Source organism: Mesoplodon densirostris, chromosome 16 (genome assembly GCF_025265405.1).
Source record: "Mesoplodon densirostris isolate mMesDen1 chromosome 16, mMesDen1 primary haplotype, whole genome shotgun sequence".
Classification (NCBI taxonomy): Eukaryota; Metazoa; Chordata; class Mammalia; order Artiodactyla; family Ziphiidae; genus Mesoplodon; species Mesoplodon densirostris.
The window spans coordinates 47,927,976-47,945,547 of record NC_082676.1 but is presented as its reverse complement, the minus strand read 5'-3'; the positions used below and the strand labels follow the sequence as shown (position 1 = coordinate 47,945,547).

The following is a 17,572-nucleotide window of genomic DNA, read 5'->3' as shown; positions in this document are numbered from 1 at the left end:
ATCTTCAATCTCCTTTTGTGAATATCTTCAAAACCAAGATGGATCTGATGTGGTTCTCATCAGGCTGCTCAAAGTTCTACCCAAACAGGAAACTCTGTGATCAAGTTGCGTCCGGATCGCATGTGGTAGAGAATGAAAAATACTTTGAGCATTTTTTATCTCCTTGATAACAACTCTCCCATACACTGAAGGATCTTGGATGTTGCTGGGTTTAGCGATCCCATGGCAGTGGCCTCGACATACTGAAGAGAATTCCATTCTGCACTCAGGCACTGTATCTTCTTCACTTTATTAAAGGAAAAGTTGAGACACATAGAAGGAGAGGAACAGACTGATCAAGTTAGAGGCAGAGGTGAGGACAGGATCCAAGTCTTTATTTATATTCTCAACCTTATCTTGGGAATTACACTTTATAGCTAAGAAAAGATTGCTTCCAAGAGTGAGATTAGGGTAAAATGGCTAAGGGGACATTTAGGAAGAGAAGAGATCGTCATCAAACAGTTTGCCTGAATTCATCAGTCTTTCCCTTGTGTGGGTTCTCTGGGGCATAGAGCGCTGGAGGGTATGGCAGAAGCTTTTCTCTCACATGAACCTCCCGATGTTTAGTGAGAACAGAACTCTTACTGAAACGTTTGCCACACTGGATGCACCCGTAGGGCTTCTCTCCAGTGTGTACTCGCCGATGTTCTCGAAATCTCGTACAGTTATTGAAACTCTTCTCACAATCCACACATTTGTACGGATTCTCACCAGTGTGGACTCTCCTGTGGGCACTGAAATGAGAACTGTTGGTAAAGCTTTTCCCACACTCTCCACACTGGTAGGGCTTCTCTCCAGTGTGGGTTCTCTGATGTATAATGAGACTCGAGCTCTGACTGAAGCATTTCCCACACTCTCCACATCTGTAGGGCTTCTCTCCTGTGTGGATTCTCTGGTGGGCACCGAAGTTTGAGGAGTCGTTAAAGCTTTTCCCACAGTCAAGACACTTAAAAGGTTTTTCTCCTGTGTGGATTCTTTGGTGTCTGATTAGACTCCTGCTTCTACCAAAGCACTTCCCACAGACACTACACTTATAAGGATTTTCCTTCTGGTGGGTCATCCGGCACATGAGGCGAGTACTCCTTCCAAAGCTTTCTCCGTACTTGAGAAGTCGGTAGGGCCTTTTCCCCATGAAAGGCCTCTGATGCACGACAGCTTTCCCTAAATCTCTAGGCTGAGACATCAGTTTTCCCTGTCTGACTCCTTGAAGGTTTTCCCATTGTCTTCCTGAGATGCATTCCCTTTTACAATATTTACCTGGATCAGCATTCTGAGAAACAACCCTTCTAGACTTTTCTATTAATGCCCTATGCTGCTCCATGTCCTTATATATTACCTGTGTTGCATCCTCCTTGATACCACTTCCAATTTCAAAATCTGAAAAAAAAAGACAATAAACATTTGAGACCAGTCATGTATCAACATAAACAACATGGCCTATAGGCCTTGTCTGTTAGGATCCCTGTGTGCTTCACTGGCCTCAGGCGTGGGGACTCTTTCCTGATTCACTGGGCCTTATTTTCTTTCAGTTCCATGAATAGCCAATAATACCCAGCACAAAGTAGGCCTTTGGAAATGTTTTCAGAATTTAATTATAATCCAAGCCATTATCCCCAATCTGTATCCTGATTGACATGGGAGCAACTTAGTTTATCTCCCTGAAATTCCACTACAATTCATCTTGCTTTCAAAATTTCTCATCTGTATGAAAGAACACTACACTTCATTAGTGTTTAGATTCTAATGATCAAGTCCAAATTCCTCAATGGACTTCTAAGCTCATCAACCTCTAGTCATACTCTATCCAAGAGTATTTCTTTCTTCTCAAATGTTGCTGTCACTTTGTTTTTCTGGCAGTCTCACACGCAGACCACACTAACTCAAATCTTAATTCTCACTGCTCGACAAACCAGAATTATCTTCTCCTCACTCTTTTATCTACATCCCACAGTACATCTTGGATCTCAGCTTTGCCGAGAAGTTTTCTGAACAGACAGCATGATGTGGTGAAGACACAGGCTTTGGAATCAGACAGCTCTGGTTATGATTCCATCCTGGCCACTTATTAACTGTGTCGTTTTTGTATTAACTTTTTATTATGGAAAATTTAAACACAGAAAAGTAGAGAACAGTACATAAACTGAACTTCCATGAACCACTTACCCAATGATCTACTGCTGGCCAATCTTGTTTCATCTCTATTCCCACACACTCTCTGCTCCCTCTACCCAGATTATTTTGAAGTAAATTCAGACATCATATTATTTGATCCATAAATAGTTCACAAACTGTGTAACTTAGGCCCACGTTTGCTTGATTCTCAAACCCTTCTTATGCATTTTGCTGTATTGTCTTGTTTCTACTTGCTAATTTCACGTTACTTTCCTTCCACATATTGAGCTGAAACTGCCAACATCCCTCAGTCCTAAGTGGGGTGGCTGTGCCCTGGGTTGGAAGAGGAGGGCAGCCATCAATGAATCCACTGACTTAGGTCAAAAGCCCTAACAATGGCATCTTCTGAAGCACTCTGATTGGGTCCAACATTGTTCTGGGATTTGGAGGAAGTTACAGCCTAGTACTTGCCTCAGACAGAGCCTGATAATTTGATGACAGGTCTGGAGCTCACCTTAAAAAACAAGATTCACAAGAGAAGGACTTTGTTTCCAAAGTTATCAACTTTAACAGTTCCAGTTATAGAGTTAATAATTTCAGCTTTCATTCCCATACAAAAACAAATTCCTGTATAAATACTACCAGAGAGCGTATGTGTGAACTTCCTTTTCTAATGTTTGTTTTGAATAAGCATAGAGTACAGGAAGGAAAATAATAACAGGTAAGGTTAGAAAGACAAACTCAGATTAAGGATGGTTCTGGAACCTTAATACAAGTCTAATGGAGAAAACCGGTTTGGAGACTTTTACAACAGTTTAGGCAAAAGACAGAGAAACGCTAAACTAGGGTAATGGTTATAGTAACTAAAGAGGGGGGCAGATGGAAGTTCTACAACAGTTGAAAAAACATATCATCTGCCTGGATGTAAACAATGAGAGAGAAGGCATCAAAAATATCTCTATCGGGCTTCCCTGGTGGCACAGTGGTTGAGAGTCTGTCTGCTGATGCAGGGGACACGGGTTCGTGTCCTGGTCCCGGAAGATCCCACATGCCGCGGAGTGGCTGGGCCCTTGAGCCATGGCCGCTGAGCCTGCGTGTCCGGAGCCTGTGCTCCGCAACGGGAGAGGCCACAACAGTGAGAGGCCTGCATACCACAAACAAAACAAAACAAAACAAAAAAATCTCTATCTTTTAAGTCTGGATGACCTGTGGGAGGACACAGGGAAGAGCCATAGTGTGGGAAGGAAGATGCTGATTTTAATTTTGAAAATTTTAAGCCTGGGCTGCTGGTGAGATGCCTGTGAAGGCATCCAGTGGTCAGCGGGAAACCCGCAGGTGGAGCTCAGTACCAGAATAAAGTTTTTGTCTCTGCCTATCCTTTTTCTCATGCACATCACACATAACTGAGACATTTGTTTTGAGCTTACTGACACTCCTCCTTGATCTGAGTTTTTCTCACGTATAATTCCAAGTTCTTCTTCCCCACAATATTTCTAGGAGATATTAAACATTATCTGCCCCATACACACAAAAACCGAGGCTGAGATCCCAAAAACCAAATCACGAGAGTCCAAGTTCCTCCCTTGAACAGAAGCACCATAAGAACAGGGACTCTATTTTATTCATCGATACCTCCCCCTTTCCCTCAAATGGCACAGGACACACGAATATCTGCTTAATGAACAGACATTCATGAGCGATGTGCCAGCTCCTGATCTGTCAGTAAATCCCACATCCTTCTTCTTTAGACCAGAGCCCCTCATGATCCTTACCACTCGGGCTTTGCAGTAAACCTGGAGGTCCCTGGAATTCTGGCTCTGGCACAATTTCCTCCTCACTCAGTCTCTCACTGCTGGAATCTTCAACTATTGCCTCCTGTGAGTCCTCCTCAGGTTCCCAGCCTGTAGGTTCCTGGGGTTCAATCTCAATGTCCTCTCTTTCTTGAATTGAGGGTGACGGGGCTTCTTCTGGGGTGCTGGTGGGAGGGGCAGATGCCCGAGAGTTAATCAGGGCATCCATCTCCTTGTAGAATGCACAGGACTCTAGCACGTGACCATTTTTCACTTTGCGGTAACTCTTCTGAAGGCTTTTGAACTTGGTCCGGCACTGTTCCGGTGTCCGGAGGAAGCCACACTCTCGCAGCTGTTCAGCCACGGCCCCATACAACTTGCTCTTCCGATGACAGGCTTGCAGTGCTTCATAAAACCGAGTCTCACGGAGGATGTCAAGGAAAGTCTTGGTTTCCTCGTAGCCCCAGTGCACACCTGCCATTCAAGGATAAAGTTCAAGGATACAAGGTGTCTGAAGCCTTTATACATTACAAAATATAAGAAGTACAAGAAAACAAATCCCATTCCCTGGAACTATTATATGCCTGGGAATAAGCTTTGTAAGAAATGAGAAGGTCTATATAAAATAACTATAATATTATATTGAAAGACATAAAAGAACTAGAAAGAATGGAGAGACACTATGTTTCTGGATAGGAAGATTCAAGTTGTACAGATATCAATTGTCAAATGAATCTATAAAGTCAAAATCTCAATAGGATTTTAAAATTAAAATTGATGAACTGATCTCAAAGTTTACTTGGTGGAATAAAAATGCAGCCCCCCAAATGCAGCCATTGCTATGGTTATTAAGGATTTAGCTGTCTGTCTTTTAAAAATTGTTAGGAATAATGGGCTAGGACACCCAGCAGGAACTTTTCCCCCAAATTCCCTATCATTTCTTTAGCCCGTCTTCTTTGAACAGCAGAACTATGTCCAGGGTAGTTTTTGATGTTACTGAGTCCTCTACTTTGAGAGATGAAACCATCTGTAAGACAGGCAGATGTCCTGCTTTTATAGCAGAATTAAGCTTTTCAGGGTATGTCTGAAGACAGTTTGGTAGACATGCTTTTTGGGTGTTTTATAATCTGTAGTAGGAAAGTCTTTTCTGTCCTCTACCTTACTGGGTGGTCTCTTTCAGTCATATCATTCGATTCCATATTTGAAACCACCTACCCTCATGTCTATGGATTTCCAGAATGATGAATACCTGTATAATGCATTTTCCCATCTTTTTCCTGAGATCTGTTTGTTTTGAATAGGTACAGTCCTGAGTACAGTCTCAGATCTCCCAGCCTGGTTTATTTTTCCATTCTACCTAAGAAATTACCATATTTTCATAAAGTAGAGTACAGAAACATTACTAATAACTGTGACACCAGGCAGTGTTTTATTGCATTTTAGCATCTGCAGAATGCCTTCATCTACATTATTTCATTTAACACTAACAACTACCCTCATATTCTTAGCCATATTTTAGACAGAAAATTGAAGCTCAAAGTAGTTATATGATATGTCAGCTGTCACATAGCTACTAACTGGTGGTTTAGTTCTGCCTGTCCCAGGCCCCAAATTTCAACACCATCTTTCTTTTGCATAGTATCTTTTTTTTATCCTTTTAATTTCAATATCTCTGAATATTAAGATGTATCTCTTGTGGTTCTGGGTTTTTGAGTATAAGCCACCCATTCTCCTTGCTTTGGCCCTGCAATAAGCCTTTTTCTCTGTTCCAAAAAAAAAAGATGTATCTCTTGTAAGCAATATAGTTTTTAAAAATATAGCTGATAACCTTAGACTTTTAAGTTTGTAATTAATGATATATTTGGATTTACATCTATCATCTTACTGATTTTTTTCCATTTAATGCATCTACTTTGTGATTCTTCTTTTCCTTTCTTGTCTTCTCTTTGAATTTCTTTTTTTTAATTCTTTTTTTTGTTAGTTACATATTCCTTTATGGACTACCCTTGATAGTATAATAATGTATCCTTGACTGTTACAATCTAATACAATTGACTGCATTGTAACAATTCTCAGATGATGTTAGATCCTTAGAACCCTGGACTCCATTTGTCTTCCTTCCACAGACCCCAAATACTCAAAATTCATGCTGTGCTCTAACCCAAAAAAGAACCCTTCATGGCTGTTACTCAGACTGCACTGGGGGTAACAAAACACCTGGGAGTACTTTCAGTTACATGGCCAATTACAGTGATGAGTGGCAAGGTGTGCGTGACAGAATTCCCTGGGTTTGGTCACTTCTGGTCTACTCCTTTTTCCACAAGACCACACCATCCATTTTCAAACCAGAAAAAAAAAAGCACCATTCTTACCACTCAGGTTTTGAAATAAGACAGGAGCACCACGAAGCTCAGACTTCTGGATAAACTCAACACTCATTTCATCACCATCAGATTCTTCTGCGGCTTCTTCCTCCTCCACCAAATTGATCTGTTCTTTAGCACTGATACCAATTCTCTTTAGTCTGGGGAGAGACAGAATCTCCTTTGGCTTATCCGTGGATGAAGTATGAGCTGCAGGGTTCAACAAAACATCCATGTCCTCAAAGAAGGCACAGGGTTCTAGCACATGGCCATTTCTCACTTTTCGATAACTCTTCTGTAGACTTTTGAACTTGGTCCGACACTGCTCTGGTGTTCGGAGGAAGCCACATTCTCGCAACCATTCAGCTACAGCACCATATACCTGGCTGTTTCGGGGACAGGCCTGAAGTGTTTCATAAAAGCGAGACTCTTTGAGAATTGCAAGAAAAGTCTTAGTTTCCTCGTAACTCCAATGCACGCCTGCTATTTTTTCATCTTCCAAACCCCACTGCTGCTGCTCTCTCCGTGTTTTTCCTGCATTCCTTGCAGGGGTCTGAATAGCATGCACTGACTTCTCCTTGATATAGTTGCTTCGTAGGACATTCCTCTTATTAGGGGATTGTAGACCTATTGTCCATGGCTCCTTTCTTTGCTCCAACTGTGCCATCTTGTTAGCTGTAGACACTGTGTTTCCTAGAGTAAGAGAAACATATTTCATGCTAGAGAGATCATCACTGCATGCCCCGATCTCCTGCTGTAGTATGCTCTCCCGGAACACTTGTTCACACATATCCTTTAAAGGTCTTGTTCAGTTCCTTCTCTAAAGTCTTCCTCAATCACGATCATGCACACTAGTTTCTTACACGAGTTATTTGGCACAATCATCTACTAACTTAGACTACCGTTTCACTTCTCATATATGTACCACTTCCTTCCCCAGCTAGTTCTTAAAGGAAAACTTTTAAGGGTAAGAAACACGTATTTCATTACCTTCAATTCCCCCTCAGTATCTAACATTGTGTTAGGTTCAGAGCATGCTCCTATGAACCAGTATTTGTTACTTATAAAGTGTGCTTACACCTGCTCCCCACATCCCCTCACTCCCCCACTCAACACACACATACACACACTAGGGCTATGGGAGATGAGAAGTCAAGAACTTTTGGAGACATTCTGGCGAAGTTAATGGGAAAGAGATGTAAGAATAGGCAAGTAACTTCATTTTTTACTTTACAATACGGTGGAGATCAACATGTCTTAAATTGGAATCCGAGCTCCACCACTTATTTTACTTTCTGACCAGGGGAAGTTTCTTAATCTCTCTGAGCCTCAGTTTCCTAGGAAATAATATAATCTATTCAACAAGGTGCTGGGAATATTAAATAAAGGATCATCTGTAAAGTGTCCAAGGCCTAATAAGTACGTAATAACATTTAGTTTCCTTCTATAGAAAACACACATAGGGCTTCACAGAACTCTCCTAGGGAGGCAGCATCACGACAAATCCTTGCTGAACGAACCCTGGGGATGGAGATTTGCTCTTCACTTTCACATAAGAGAAGTAAGCGCAGGGACAATGAAAGTTCAAACATCTACAAGGACCAGGCAGGCAAAGTCAAGGAGTGAGGTGGCTGGAGTGAGCGCCCTGGCATTTTAGCACGAGCTCCTCCACTCAGCTGTGGTCAGCGGCTGCTGTGAGAGGAGGTGGGCCCATTGTGCCTGACGTTTGATTTTTTTAAGAGATACTGGAAATCCAGATTTATAAACTAATTTTATATTAAAACTCTGTGCAAGGCCCAAATATGTTTGTAGGCTAGACTCATAAGCCTTTAGTTTACAATCTATGATAAAAGACTGAGCCAGGTGTCTGTAGGCCTGGGCCTTTCCATATGTAATTATTATACATGGAGGCACTGGGCTAAATCTGAATGTCCATAGTATGGTCTCTAACCCACTCATAGCAGATTTTACTAAGACCTCTAATTCATCATTTTACTAGGTCTGGATGTTGTGTGATCCAAGGCAACACTAGGAAACAGCTATTGCGTAGGCAACTTGCCATGTGGCCATCTTTCACTGGCTCCTGTAACAACACTAACAGCAATGACTACCGAGATAAACACATAGGTCTTTGAAGGATGAATGATCAGTGATGAAGTGCAGAGACCCTAAGTAAAAGTTAAAATCAAGGGTCTTGGGACTTCCCTGGCAGTTCAGTGATTAAGACTCTGCATTTCCACTGCAGGGGGCGCAAGTTTGATCCCTGTTCGGGGAACTAAGATCCCACATGCTGTGTGGTGTGACAAAAAAATTTAAAAAAATAAAACTAATAAAAACAAAATAAAATCAAGGGTCCTGCTGTTTTGGGAAGAGTGCTTTGTTACTGGTGTGTCATCTTAAGTTGATCATTTTTTTAAACTGCTTTAATTACTTTCTGATTATAAACAATTGTCAGTTTATCTTTATTCATTCAGTTTGACACGGCCTATTTTGTAATCTCTGTACTTCAGGGTCTATATGTATTGTTGTCCAACAGAACTTTCTTTGATGATGATGTTCTATAACTGTGCTGTCCAATACAGCTATTGAATACCTTAAATGTAGCTACTGCCACTGAGGAACTGAATTTTAAACTTTATTTAATTTTAATTAATTTTATAAATTTAAATTTAAATAGCCACGTGTAGCTAGTGGCTACTCTATTAGACAACAAAGGTTTATAGTATCTATAGTGTGTACTGGTACACATTTTAGGCCTATAATTTTATTCATAAGTAATCTCTGACTTGTAGCTTACATATGAATGAACCATATTTAGCCCTATTGTTAAAGCAGATGATACAGCTCTTCAAAAGTTTGCTTGTAAAATTACATTTCAGTTTTTATGTGTGCCTGTAAAAATTTGTGCTATTTAAAAAATTCACAACACGCTATTTTCTTCTGTTTATAAGATTTCCATCCACTCAATGAATATTTGCTGGGCACCACCCATATGTCAGGCTCTGTGCACAGTGTTGGGGTTACTATGGGTTAAACAAAAAGAAATCCTAAAAAGACCTTATGACTTTATGGAATTTTTAGTCTAGTGGATGTAGGTAAGTTTATATTTCAATAATATGACAATCATATATAAATCTCCCCAATGTTTTAATTACTAAATTATAAGAATATATAAAAATCTATAATATAAATTGGAAGAAAGGAATGAGTGAGGTATGAGAACATGGTATGCTAGAGGCCAGAAATGACTAGACAACCCACGGAGGTCCTTAAAGTGATAACATTTATAACTATTTTATCATCGGTAGAAGTGAATATATTAGAAATCCCCAAATCTTTTATTTGAAAAGGGATAGAATCCTTACCCAGGGAGACCATGTTCCCAATACTCTCCTTTCTAATATCCCGGTAGAGGTCTCTGTGAGCAGGAATCTGACGCACACTCTTTTTGTAGGAAAAACCTCTTGCCATGTGGACATCTTTCACTGGTCCCTGTAACACACTAACAGTAATGACTACCAAGATAACCACATGGGTTTTTGAAGGATGAATGATCATGGATGAAGTACAGAAAGGCCCTAAATAAAAATTAAAATCAAAGAACCAAGTGTATATTATGTGCCAAATGAAGCAGAAGGTACTATAAAGAATCATAAGAGAGATGATCCAGCAAGGAGTCCCATTACTCAGATGGCTGGGTGCAGTCTCTTCTGGAAAAGGAGCAAAGGGGAAAAAGTCTCTTGGAGGGAGTATCAAAGTTTGAGGAAATCATTGTGACTGAATATCCTAGGAAGTTAGGCTAGAGAGAACAATTACAATCTACCTGGGACCCAACAGGAACTCGTGTGGCTGTTACTTCCTGATCTATGGTGCTCCATTCATCAGCAGGAGCAGGAACCCAGGGAGAAGGCCGAGCTGCAAGAAGAGAAAGAAACAATTAGTGTTGTTGGCTCTGCCATTTTATTCATGCTGCTTCTCCTTTTATGAAATGAGCATGTATAAAAAACCGACAAATATAAATTGGTCATTTTCTCAATGAGTTCAGAACAATGCCCCAAACCATGGTACCCTAAAGCAGGGCTCACAAACACAAATGCTATTAGGGAGTAAGCAGGTAAAGGACATCATGAAAGGGGAGAGGTAAGGACTGTGGGGAACTGGAGAGCACAGGTCCCACTGAAAGGGTACACCCAGTGTTCAGCTCCAGCTGATGCTTCATTGTGAGATTATTGCCCTGGCACCGAGCTTCTAATTTTTTTTAATTTTTAATTTTATTTATTTTATCTTTGGCTGCGTTGGGTCTTCGTTGCTGTGAGTGGGCTTTTGCCAAGTGCAGCAAGCGGGGGCTACTCTTCTTTGCAGTGCATGGGTTTCTTCACTGTGGTAGCTTCTCTTGTGGAGCACGGGCTCTAGGCATGCAGACTTCAGTAGTTGTGGTGCGCGGGCTCAGTAGTTGTGGCTCTCGGGCTCTAGAACACAGGCTCAGTAGTTGTGGTGCACGGGCTTAGTTGCTCCGCAGCATGTGGGATCTTCCCGGGCCAGGGCTGGAACCCATGTCCCCTGCATTGTCAGGCAGATTCTTAACCACTGCACCACCAGGGAAGCCCCAGAGCTTCTAACTTTTTCAAGAGAAGCCAGAAAGCAGGACTTTTATGTACAATCTCAAGTCTTAAACCTTGAGAACTAAAAATAAACAAACAAAACCCCCAAACCAAAAACTCCTTGTAGGTGAAACAAAACAATCCGATTTGGCGCGTGAGTTACCAGTTCGCCATTTCTAGCACAAATTAATCCCCTATGAGTGAATACTGTCCTAAAAAATGTTAGCGTATACAGATACCTAGTACTGAACACTACAGGCAAATATACTCCCAGAAAGGTGGAAGGAAGATATATAAGCTTATATAGTATAAGGCAGTCTGTGGTCTAACTTCTACTCTAGAATTCACTATCTAGGAAAACTTTAAGAATAAATATTACTGTGACCAAGAACTCAAAAGCTTGATCTACCACTTTCTATGGAATCAAACTGAATCACTTCCTTGGAAATACATTATTCCCCTAGGCACACATGGCTGAAATCCTATCTCTTCTTTTAGAAGGAATTCACCTTTCTGAGATATCTATCCCTCAAATTTTCTGTCCTCCATACCCCCAGTAAGGACCTCAATAGAACCACCTTTCTTTAGGAATTCCTTATCACCTGAGATGGCAAAATCCAGAAACACCATGAATTTATCAGGTAAAGTAACTGACAGCATCTAATCCATGTGAACAAGGGAACTTTGATGCTGATGAACAAACACTGAAAAGTCCAGAAACCATTAATATTTGCAATGCATTCTATCAAAATATGAATTTCAGGAGGGATAAGGAGGTGGGGTCCAAAGTGGTCAATCTTGCCTCTTGATGAGGGGTTCTGTAAGTCAGACAGATTTGAAGTTTAAAAATAATCATGCCATTATGGGAGAAAGGAAACTAACATTTATTGAGCACTATTATTCACTGACCCTTTTTACGATGCCTCCTTTAATCTACGCTAACAACCTTAGTATTTTCCTTTTACAGATGACAGAATGGAAAATTTGAGAAGTTTAGTAACTTGACCAAGACCACACAGATAAATAATGGCAGAGGTAGGTTTTGAATGCATACTGTCTACCTCTAAAGCCTAATTTCTTAATCTCTATGCATTAATACACAGAGATTAATTAATTAATATTACTTGCCCAAGATAACACAGGGAGGGGGCAGAGAAAGGATATAAACCCATGTCTTTCTACTGTAGGTTCAGTGATCCTTCCACTCTTCTCTTTAAGCCTGACACCATGCTGCACAGGATGGGGAGATCACTATGGACTGGGAAGGACAGGGTCTTCATTTCCTTGTATTTGACATGATTCATTAACGTCTAGGGCAGATATGAACACCAGTTGTCTCTTCTCTATGAAGTCTTATTGTTTATCCCTCTCATAAGCCACTTCTGTGATGCCTTACTGTCACTTTTTGAAAAAAAAATCTCATTTCCTCTTCCAAACAGTTTTTCCAAGTCGCATATAGTCAGCCAAGAACACACACACTTTATACATGCAGCAGGACTAAAAACCACAAGCTGATTGTAGGATGGAGATTCTTAAATAACACTATGAGACCTTAAGGCCAGTCTGGACAATCTATGTTTTCTCAGATTCCATCTTTAAGATCCCATTTACTTATGTCACACATATTCCCAAGTCTTGAAGTTAATGAAGTCTTTCTCCCCAATATTCAATTTACTTTCAAATATTTATTGAGGGGACGCTATGCTGAACAAGTCACAGTGTTAGGGCTACAAAACAAATCTGCCATGGTCTCTGCACTGGGCATACTCTGAGTTCTTCTTACCATTCTTGGGTAAGGGCCGAAGCTCTCTCTTTTGGTTCAGCTGCTCCTGGTGTCCTGAGTGGAGGCTTTCAGCTCCCTCCAGAGACATCACTCTGGGTTGGGTCTCCACCTGCTGTGGCTGAAAGTCTGCCACCTCCCATGCTGCTCCAAGTGGGGCTTGCTTCTCTGAGTACGCAGGACTGCTAACCTGGTAAATAAAGTCAGTGCCATAATGGGAAAAGGGAGTTAAAGAGGGCTAGATCAGGGCCAAATTCCCCCAAGAAAGATATCAAAGAAGGATAGAAGATGTGAGAAGGGATGAAAATTTCACTCCATTCCCTGTGGGACCTCTGAGGGCATCAGGATAATAGTATTGTCCAGAAGTCTGGGCATAAGGGAATAGGAGAGTGCTCTTTATTAGTATACAGAGGGGCAAAATCTGTTAGGAGTGAAATACTAGAGAGCCTCCCTGTTATCAGACTAGACATTATTTGAGTCCTCATATCTATTAGGTTCACAGAGAAGTGAAAGTTCTCAGAACACTAATTAATTCACTAGTGCACTGAAAACTTAGAAAATTAATCTTGACATCTAGTGTCTATTTCTGACCAACACAGCAACTTGCTAATAGTCAGATCTTTACACAAATCCTGTGCAAGGTGAAAGTGCAAATCTTGCAGGATTTCATGAGGTTACTGAAAGGGCTGTTGAAAAACAATTAGAGGAGCATGCAAAGCCACTGACAAATAAGGATCAGCAATTAAAATGGAGAAGAGTGACAAGGATGATGACATTGAGGGCACTTCAGAAGACACGGATTGGAATATTAAAGGATTACAAGAGGCCCTGGGGTAACTGATAAAGTCCTTTCTTTCCTTTTCGGGTGGGGGGCAGGGCAAAATAGCCCTCTTTAGGATCAAGCTACAAACGTAAAATCCTGTGAAGCATAATGTACTGTTCTCTCGTATAATTTTGGGGGGAAACGTTACGCAAAGATTTAAAACAAATACTTAGATGCATAATGTTTAGTGTCATTTGCAAGATAATAGTTCAACCAAAGCTTTTTTTCTATTTAATATGAAATTCTGATCCCTTTTAAGAAGATTCCCTTTAAAGGTCTTTCATTATTACCATTTATCCTTCCATAATTTGCATTTCCTGCAATGCATCCCTTGCCCATCTTCCTTTCCACCCCCTTCTTGCTAAATACAAAAATTTGGAAAATCCTCTCTCACCTGCTGTCTTAGTCTTCCAGTCTCTTTCTCCAAATGTATTACCAGGGCCACCGCCTCCTCTCCACTTTCCGGACACTGCTTCTGTGCCCACGCCTGAATCTTCTCGGGTAAAATGGTGAGAAACTGCTCAATCACCAGCAGCTCCAGGATCTGTTCCTTGGAACGCATTTCTGGCTTCAGCCACCGGCAGCAAAGTTCCCAGAGTTTACTGAAAGCTTCATGGGGTCCGGTCACATCCTCATAACAGAATTGCCTGAAGCACTTGCGAAAAGTCTCGGACTCAGAGCTGTCCGATCCTTCCAGAATGGGCTGCGATGCCCACTCGGGCTCCTTTTCCACCTTCCTTATTAGGCATCTCTCAACCTCCAGGGGCACGTCGATCTGAGGGTCCAGGGATGCAGCCATGCTCTAACCCGGGGGTCAAACTCACGTCTAGCTTAAAGGAGACTTGAAGAAACCAAACCTTCGAGAGCTCCCTGCTAATGGTTCTGGAAGTGTGGGAAGGCAGGGAAGTGAAAACGGCAGTGTCAGCAGGAACAGGGTACCCCAGGCTGATTAATCAAATCTATCCTAGGCCCTTGAAAAGGTGAACATGTACCCTAAGGTCCAAGAACTCAGCCTCTTCTCCCAACAAGATGTGTCCCCGCGTTGTGGTTTTCCAGGGTGCATCTTTTAGTGCAATGTCGGAAAGAGCAACGCTAGAGGACTGGGAGAAAATCAAGGGGACCGCGGACAGGAGGGCGGGGGCGGACAGCCGGGCCGGGAGGGGGTGTGTCAGACACCCGGGGAAGGGCCCGGGGGAAGGGAGGCCCCCGAGTGGGTGGAGCCGGATGCGCAGGCCCCGCCCGGCCCCGGGTTCGAGGCTCGGGGCCCGGCAGCGCGCCCAGGCCGCTGCGGGTGGCTGGTGGGGGCCGACGTTATCCGAGGCCAGCGCCTGGCTCTTCTGGCCCAAGGTCGCCCGGGCCGTCCTCAGGAAACCACCACACGCTGAGGAAAGCCGCGAAGCGGTCCTGTCCCTAAGGGGAGAGAAGCCGCGGGGACCAAACAACGCTTCGTAGGGTGGCGGCTGCAGAGTCTTCTCTCCCGGCCTCGTCCGCTCAGTTCCCGGACTGCGCGGGGGGCGCTGGGAGCAGCGGCCACGCATGCGCCACTCGCGCCCGCGCGCCGCGGGGTTCAGCGGAGAATTCCTCGTCGGCGAGGGGCTGAGGGGAGGGGGCGGCGCGGCGGACTCTCGCGAGAGCGCGCAGCGCAGCGACGCGCTGCTGAGACACTTTAGGAATGAGAAGGGTTGCGGCGGCTCTTCCTCGAAGCGGACGGACACACCGCAGGCACTTTGCAAGAGACAGTGGAACAGTGTGAGAAAGGGGAGTGGGCGTTCTCCGTCAGCCGGAGAATCTGGGAGGCGGGGAGAGTCCGTGAGGTTGAGGAGCGCTACTGAGGAGGCGGCGCGAAGTCCTTTCTGACGCGGGGTGTGAGGACTCGTTTGCCTGGCGGAGGGTTCTGTCACGCGCTGTGAACGGTCGCGTGCTGGACGGGCTGCTGTAGGCGGCGACCCTCGGCGGGACAGCGGCCGTCCTCTGGGGGAGCACATGTGAATGTTCGCATCTGTGAATATCCCCATCCATGAATGTCCCCAACCGTTGCCTGCGGAGCAGCGGGGGCTGCTCTTCGCCTCGGGGGCTCTTACTGCCCCGGGCACCGGGGACGTCGGTGTAGCTAAAACTGTTGGGAGAGGATGTCATCTCTGGCTTAGAGTTCCTCCGACCAGGCCCCAGCTTCCTCCTGGTGGTGGCAGGAGGAGCTGTCCAGTCTCTCAACTTCTGTGAAACCCCGGAACTGTGCCCACCCATCCATCCCTCCTTCCCTCCATCCCTTTACTGATTAGGTGCCAGGCAGTTTTAGGCATTTGGCTTATATCAGTGGGCAAAGCAAAAATCCCTGTGCTGGGGCTGGCGGGTAGATAGACTATTAAAAAATAAAACTTAGTGACTTTTTTTCTTAGAGAAAGTCGTAGTTAGAACTTGACATGCAAATTCTAGCCGCCAAGAGGCATTAGGTGAGAATCTATTGGGCAGCTAGTACATGCCAGAGGTTGTCTTTACACAGCTGTCTACAAGCTTACTTTCCTTTATTTCATTTCTTTGGTCACCTTTTTTTTTTTTTTTTTTTTGCTAGACATGGTGACAGGTGGTGAGAAAAACAAAACAAACAAAAAACACAGCATCCTTTGCCAGTTTTGAGCTTTCAGTCTGGTGAGAGAGGCACGTGTTAATCAAATAATCTACAAACTAATGTACAGTTGTAACTGCGGCAGGTACTGCCGACGAGTACATGATGCTTAGAATCTGTGTATATTAGAGGGAGTTGACTTAGGAGGTCTGGGAAAGTTTCTTTGAAGAGGTAAAGCTAGGGATGAGATCCAAAGGAGGAGTAAGAGCTGACTAGGCAAAGTCTAATCCTCACAGAAATCCTATAAAACAGGTAAGATTACATCTGTTTTAGAGTTAAGGACATCGACAGCCCAGTGAGGGTGATGTATCTGCCCAAGGTTACTTTAGACTAAGTGGCAACCCACGATTCTGAGTCGGGTAAGAACAGGGTCTTTTATTTTTTTTTATTTTTTATTTTGCGGTACGCGGGCCTCTCACCGTTGTGGCCTCTCCCGTTGCAGAGCACAGGCTCCGGACGCGCAGGCTCAGCGGCCATGGCTCACGGGCCCAGCCGCTCCACGGCATGTGGGATCTTCCCGGACCAGGGCTCTAACCTGTGTCCCCTGCATCGGCAGGTGGACTCTCAACCACTGCGCCACCAGGGAAGTCCGAACAGGGTCTTTTATATGCTCCTTGAGCCATTTGGTGTTTTTAGGAGAGGCACGTGTCACAAGCACCTCAGGGACATTAGGGGGCAGGGGTCACAAACTCGAAAGGCTGCAAGGCTCAGGCAGACAACATAATTGAGTGAAGTAGAGTATAAGACAGTAGGGAGGGCGTCCCGGGTGGTGCAGGGATTAAAAATCCGCCTGCCAATGCAGGGGACACGGGTTCGAGCCCTGGTCCGCGAAGATCCCACATGCTGCGGAGCAACTAAGCCCGTACGCCACTATTACTGAGCCTGAGCTCTAGAGGCAATGAGAAGCCCGCCCACCACAACGAAGAGTAGCCCCCCACTCGCCACAACTAGAGAAAACCCTCGCGCAGCAAGGGAGACCCAATGCAGACAAAAATAAATAATTTTATTAAAAAAAAAAAAGACAGTAGGGAATGGGGAATAGTGGGGATTGCAGTGAGCTGGAGGCCATCTTTTCTGTCTAAAGGAAAAAGCCAGGTGAAATTATCACACTTTTAAATAATTGGCAAATACATTTATCTGTCTCCCCCACTAGACTGTTAGCTCAATGAAGCAGGACTTTATTTATTTATTTAACTGTTGTGTGCCAGGTGCTTAGAGCAATGCCTTGCACATAGTAGGCACTCAACCTCATCTGCTGTCCATGAACTCTGAGTAATTCTTGCCATATGTGCACAGTTCCACAGATTTTGAAGCAAATTTACATTCACTTTCTTATTTTATCCACCAGCGTCTGTGTTGGCTCCTTATTTGCTTCTGATGTGGGTACTGTGTGAAAAGCCCCCCAACCCCCTCCCCCAATCCAGGAAATATTTAGGTATGT

General features: G+C 43.6%; 1 protein-coding gene across 1 annotated transcript; it reads right to left on the bottom strand.

Annotated features, from left to right (window-relative positions):
* Positions 1-493: 493 nt before the first annotated feature.
* On the bottom strand, positions 494-14,391 carry ZKSCAN2 (zinc finger with KRAB and SCAN domains 2). The gene is made up of 7 exons (XM_060078299.1): positions 13,903-14,391; positions 12,689-12,875; positions 10,128-10,219; positions 9,670-9,796; positions 6,314-6,997; positions 3,924-4,415; positions 494-1,416 (listed from the first exon to the last, which is right to left on the bottom strand). Exons 1-7 carry the CDS (start codon positions 14,305-14,307, stop codon positions 494-496), a joined length of 2,910 nt encoding a protein of 969 aa, XP_059934282.1. The 5' UTR covers positions 14,308-14,391.
* Between the last annotated feature and the right edge of the window lie 3,181 nt (positions 14,392-17,572).

Coding starts and splice junctions, on each gene's coding strand:
- ZKSCAN2 (XM_060078299.1), bottom strand. CDS start 14,307: ATGGCTGCATCCCTGGACCCTCAGATCGACGTGCCCCTGGAGGTTGAG. Junction 10,220..12,688: donor TCGGCCCTTACCCAAGAATG/GTAAGAAGAACT, acceptor CTCTTCTTGCAG/CTCGGCCTTCTCCCTGGGTT. Junction 9,797..10,127: donor GAGTTCCTGTTGGGTCCCAG/GTAGATTGTAAT, acceptor AGTGTGTTACAG/GGACCAGTGAAAGATGTCCA.